Source organism: Myxine glutinosa, chromosome 6, assembly GCF_964187855.1.
Source record: "Myxine glutinosa chromosome 6, kmMyxGlut1.1, whole genome shotgun sequence".
NCBI classification, from domain to species: Eukaryota; Metazoa; Chordata; class Myxini; order Myxiniformes; family Myxinidae; genus Myxine; species Myxine glutinosa.
Genome location: NC_136266.1, coordinates 104,665,127 through 104,671,126, shown reverse-complemented (window position 1 = coordinate 104,671,126; position 6,000 = coordinate 104,665,127). Strand labels below are relative to the sequence as shown.

The 6,000-nt window shown below is 42.0% G+C and overlaps 1 protein-coding gene across 17 annotated transcripts in view; it reads right to left on the bottom strand.

The window, feature by feature from the left end:
- Nucleotides 1-599: 599 nt before the first annotated feature.
- METTL16 (methyltransferase 16, RNA N6-adenosine) overlaps nucleotides 600-6,000 on the bottom strand; it is a 39,338-nt gene continuing 33,937 nt past the window's right edge. For 6 of the 17 annotated variants that reach the window (XM_068100899.2, XM_068100897.2, XM_068100896.2 and 3 more), the window contains exons 9-10: nucleotides 2,679-2,843; nucleotides 1,220-2,150 (exon numbers count right to left, since the gene is read on the bottom strand). In XM_068100899.2, the coding sequence (XP_067957000.1) occupies nucleotides 1,626-2,150; nucleotides 2,679-2,843 (690 nt within the window). In that variant the 3' untranslated portion in view covers nucleotides 1,220-1,625. Of the gene's footprint in view, nucleotides 1,186-1,219; nucleotides 2,151-2,678; nucleotides 2,844-6,000 lie in introns of those variants that run through there. The other 11 variants (XM_078780305.1, XM_078780302.1, XM_078780304.1 and 8 more) reach the window with 3 other exon arrangements.

Genomic DNA, 6,000 nt, shown 5'->3' with positions numbered 1-6,000 from the left:
GAGATATTTTGTTCACAAACAAACAAACAAATGAAAAATCACTCATAGAGCGACACTTGGCAAAACAGAACAAAGTAGAATGGCACTCAGTAGAGCATCCTTTTGACCTCAAGAATAGTTGGTGGTTGAATTCAGTTGGCTGATATGAAAATCCTATTCAAATTTCATGTCAATCGGATGAAAATTGAGAATTTTAGAAATTTGAAATGGTTGTTCGCCTATGTTGACCTTTTGGACTATGTTGAACTCAAAAATAGTTGGTGGTTGAATTCAGTTAGCCGATATGTAAATCCTATTCAAATTTCAAGTCAATCGGATGAAAATTGAAGATTTTAGAAATTAGAAAAAAAAGTGGTTGACCTTTGTCGTATGTTGACCTTTTGACATTTTGACCTCAAAAATATATAGGATTTTGTCAGATCACGAACTCTACCATTTGGTGAAGTTTTGTGAAGATCGGTTTCAAATTGTGACCTGTAGTCAAGTATAAAGGTGGGTTTTCACGGGACACGCGAACGGTTCGCGTGTCCCGTGAAAACCCACCTTAAGTGAGCGGATAGACAAACAAACACACACAAAAACCAGAGTGATCAACATACTTGCAAAAAGGAATTTTTTAATGGCCAAGTAACAAAGAAATGGACAGACAAACAGACAGTAGTGAAAACATAACCTCCATCCACCTTTGGTGGCAGAGGTAATAATTATTCATCAATCTGAATATTATCCCATAATTTCCAACCAACGTCTGTAGAGGTAGCAAATGTCTTACGTTTGCTTGTCTATGATTGGTTATTGCATACCAAGAAGAATGGACAACCACTGGACAACATAATCATCTTTTTAAGGCCGTTTCCATGCTTGCATGTGCAAGCCGAAAAGGTCCTGGCTTTTTTACAACAATAATTTAAAAATGGCAACAAAGAGAAGGCCCTGGAGCAAATGGGTAAAACATTATATGGGGATATGAAATTGAAAAAAAAATACTGGTGTACAATGGACTCAAATTGCATTGGATATAACAGGATGGACCATGTTGAAGGAGGCCTTCATCCTGCAGCGACCAAAATGGGCTGGTAAAGTCAAATCGATGGCAAAAGCATGTGAGTTTCCAGCCAATTGGTGACCTCCACATAATTCCTGGGAAATTCAATGAAGTTGCAATCACTGACTGTGTGATGGTACCTTTTTTAACGACACAGAGATGCAAAGTGAAAAATTCGATAATGAGCAGATGTTTTATTTCTCACTTTTAAAAATCCCTGAATTTATAGTTTCGGTTTGGCTTTGGTATAATCACAGCTAGAACAGAATTGGTTATGTGTAATACATAAATGGGGACGGTTTATCACACTCACAACAAGACAAAACAAGAAAAGGAAAAACAAACTGCACAGTATATAATTAGTCTATGAAAGGAGTGAAAAGTCAATACAGAATGATCGCCATTTACTTTTACATTATTCGTAACAAGGCCTCCACAGCTTACACCAGGACAGCTAGTAGGCGACCGTTTCTTGTAGTTAACTCAACATTCTCACTTTCAAGCCAAAAGGTATTTAACCCATTCAGAGGATCAAAATGCAAATTCAACTGAGAGGTTTGCCAAAATGAATCGATCAACATCAGTTCGGTGCTGCAGGGTCATCACCAGAACCTAGCAGCCTGTTTCTGAGTACTGATGCCAACTGGTTGAGGATATCTCGGTTTTGACCCTCCACCCAGTGGAGCTCCACTAACAAGCCCGCATTGCCCTCTTGATCTCTGTCATCAATTCCTTTCACATTCACGAGACTTTTCAACACTGGCTTGTCACCACGTACCAAATGCTTGCTGCTTCTTGACATCCTCGTTCCTGGTAGATCCAGGTCTCTCTCTCCCTCGTAATCCCCACTTTCCACTTTCCCAACTGAACACACTCCTGCAGAATTATTTCCTTCAGGTGATTGCGTGTGCTCTGAATCAGAATGGCCCGCAGCTTGAAAATCCATACTAGGCATACTACTTGAGTGTTCATCAGAAGCCATCCCTACGAGGCTCGCCTGTTGCTCCTTACGGCGTTTACGCCGGGCATGCACCCAAGTGTTCTCATGAGCCGTGATAAAGAGGCTGACCTCAGCTGGTGCACTCGACACACGTCTAAACTGCACCTGTCGGGCCCAAAAATAGCATTTAACCATCTTTCAAAAAATCATCAAAAGGTTAGACTTCTCAATGAATTGCAAAATGAATCCTTTTCGTGTTCTCCAGGATCAAAAAGACTCACAATGTCACAAGAGTAGTCACAACCTTCCATTATTAGGCAAATAAGGCTTAAATTCTTATACCTTTCAAAAAGTTATTTTAAAGTTTTCTTCAACTTGCAAGAATTTTTTCCAACTCTCAAAAAGTTAAAAGAACAGACAGTGGGAGCTCCTATTTTTCTTTTCCTACCATGCATAACCTATTCAAATGCCGAGTGTATGGACACCAGATCTTTAGTATGGACGAGTGTATGGACACCAGTGAATCTTTAGCTTGAAAAGCAGAATAATTGCTGTCGTGCACACCGAGAGCAATAATTATATTCAACTATTACTAAAGCTGTGGATACATAAACTAAGTCACCTTAAAAACTGCCCAAACATTTCTCCATACTGTATAATCTACAATTTTCCTACTTGACAAGTCCATCTTACCTTTAACTCAGCCAGGACCTTTTCCAAGTAGCGACAAACCTCTTGTACCGAATCCTTTATTGAAGGCCCATTTTGGCCAAGTAGCTGCTCCACAACTGTACTTGGGAGTGATATCGTGAAAGGTCTTTTCAGCTTTTCCATCTTGCGCCTCTTTGGTGGAGGAGACTAAACCAAAAAAGGTGTTCACATTAAGCTTGGAAATTATGTCACACAAGCAATGCCCTTTTCCCCCTTATGACTATGTGTTTCCTCGTGTTACAAATTTCCAAGTGAATGCAAATTCTTCCAGTGCGACTCTATTAGAATTTGAAATAAATGGCTATATTTTCATTCCAGCCCAAAAAGGCTTCTAAAGCCTGTGTAGGCTGCGTTCTACTTTAGGGTAGCAGTGTAACACTTGACAATGCCTTATAGCAGAGGGCAGTTATAATGACAATGCCTTAGAATACCTATTTTGGGGGGAAACCCCCCTGTAGACCCTTCACGGCAAAGAGAAAGAGAAAGGGGTGCCAATTTGATTCATACACCTGCATGAATAAGTAAATGTATTTTTATTTGCCAGATGTCGGGTGCCCCTTTATATTAACTTTTCTAGAGCATTACTTGCTTTCTCCTCAGAACACAAGGGTAGTCCAGCATGCACACAAAGTTTTTTGAATGCCCCTTATTTTGTATTGTTTGGCATTTTCTACAAGCTATGGAATGTCCCTTTTTTCTATACTTTGCCACATGGCACATACCATATAAAGGGGCATTTTCTATGCCCCTGGCATTTTTCAAAAGACACATTTTAAATACGAACAAAATGCATTTGTTCATCGTACAAGACTCTATTCAAGACGATACAAAATACTTGAAAAATATTCAACCCAGAAGGGATTTGAACCCACAATCCCCAGCTTGGGAGTCTGATGCTTTATCCATTCGGCCATTGGGCCAGCATGTTAGATTGGTGTAATCATATTTTGAAGAGTTATAAAGTGTAGATATCTATATATAAAAAACAAAGTTTTTGTTTGTTTGTTTGTTTGTCTGCACGCGCTAATCTCCTCAACGGTGAAAGATAGGAGGAAACCTCTGAAACAAAAAATGTCGGGACGGGCCCTGGGAAGGTTATAGGCTAGGTGGCGAGGCCGGTCGAGTCCGCCTCGGCCGGGCTGGGCCCATTTCGCAATTAAAAGCTGAATTATAGTAGTAAATTCATTCAAAAAGAACCTGGGCGGCGCTGGGTGCATTCGGATAGTTTTTTTATATATTTATTTATGTATATATTTTTTTTTATATTGAATTTTAAAGCAAAAACGATAGCACTTAGGTGGAATTTGTTTTGAAAGCCATTAACTAGACCTATTGGCCGATGTATTTTCCAAGTTTCAGCTAGTTTCAATGTATAGTCCTTCAGATATGAGCCCCAACACATTTTGGATGGACGGACGGACGGACACCAACGTGATTTCGAGGGTTCTCTAAATATAACTCAAGAATGCATAAACGGACGTTGCTGAAATTTGGAAAATATTACCTCAACGTACAAAGCATTTACTTCTGAAATTTTCAGCCGATTTCGTCCGGTAGAAGCTGAGAAACGCATTTTCAGTCCCCATGTAACCCTGGTGTTGGGCTAGCGGCTAGGGTGCCAGCTTAGGATCCTAGGATCCTGGGATCCAAATACAAAAAATCAAATTAACGCCAGGGGGGTTGACTCAGCCTGTTCATCCTTCCGAGGTTGGCTAATTGAGTACCAGTTCACTGGTAATTCCCTGCTTGTCGTAAAAGGCAACAAAAAGGGTTGGCGGCAGGAAGGGCATCCGGCCGTAAAACATTGCTTCAAAAAGGGGACCAAAAAACAACAACAACCACGGTCCCCGAAAAAGGCCAACCCCCGCTTTGCGGGGAAAAATGGCCTCTAAATGTGGTTATTTATTTATTTTTATGTAAAAGCTGCATACAGAGAAATGATCCCTCATATGAAGGGGCGGGCGCTTTGCTCCTCCCTTTGATTAGTTATTTCTATATTTCATTAGGTCACCTGGAACTAAGTTCAGGGGAGCTTATGCAATGGCGCGTCGTCCGTCCGTCCATCTGTCCGTCCGTCCGTCAACACTTGAAACTTCTTCTCCAAAACCGCTGATGGTATTGTGACCAAATTTGGCACAAATGATATTTGTTGTGTTGTGACTAAAGTTTGTTCACGGCATTAAAAAAAAAACAGGGTCTAAGAGGGTCTACCGGGGGTCAAAGTGCATCCAGGTTTCACTCCCCCCCCCCCCCCCCCCAAGAAAAATAGGAATTAGCTTTTTTCTCTGAAACTACACACAATATTTCGATGAAACTTGACCACAACCTTCATCATCCGTGATGTACCAAAGTTTGTTCATGGCATTAAAAAAAACAAAAATCGGGCCCTGAGGGGGTGCATGGAGGGGTTGTCCCCCAAAATAGGTATTTGCTTTTTTTCTCAGACTAAGACTCTCAGACACGCAATTCTGATGAAACTTGACCACAACCTTAATCACCCGTGTTGTACCACAGTTTGTTCACAGCATTAAAAAAAACCGGGCTGTGAAGGGTCTACTGGGGGGTTTCCCCCAAAAATTGGTATTTGCTCTTTTCTCTAAAACTACATACACAATTTCAATGAAACTTCACTACAACCTTCATCATGTACCAATGAAGATGTACCAATGTTTGTTCAAGGCATTAGAAAAATTGGGGTCTGAGGAGGTATCTCTCTTTGTGTCTCTCTCTCTCTCTGTCGCCACCTATCGGCCGTCGGTGCGTTGGGTGTAGCGTCATGGCGGCTGTGAGCAACTGCTCTGTGTTTTGGTGAGTTCGTCGTGAGTTTTCCCCCCTCTCCTGCCCTCCCCTGCCCCCCCCCCTTCCCTCTCCTTTTCCATCCTGTGTGCTTTGGCATTTGTTCTCATCTGTTCTACACCTTTGCCTTCGAGAGAGAGAGGATTGAGAGCGGGCCCATTTTGGGTGCGGCCTACTGGCGTTGACGGCGCGTTGTAAGCCATTTCTGTGCTTATAATGCACGTTTATTATTTACTTTAGTTCGTTTATTTAGGTTTGATACCCTCTTGTCCGGCTCGGACAAGCGGGGGGAGGGGGGGGGGTATTTTCGCCGGAATGGCGAATGCACGCTCTCGTCGCGATGACTTTGAAGGCTTAACCAGGAAGCACGCGTTTGTGTGCGTGCCTCCGGATGGAGTCCCTGTCGAGGACATCATCCTCGCTGTGGGAAGCATTGTTGGGGATGAAAATATACGTGCAGCTTCGCGTATGAACCAGAAAGTGGTGGTGTTCGTTTCGGACGAGGAAC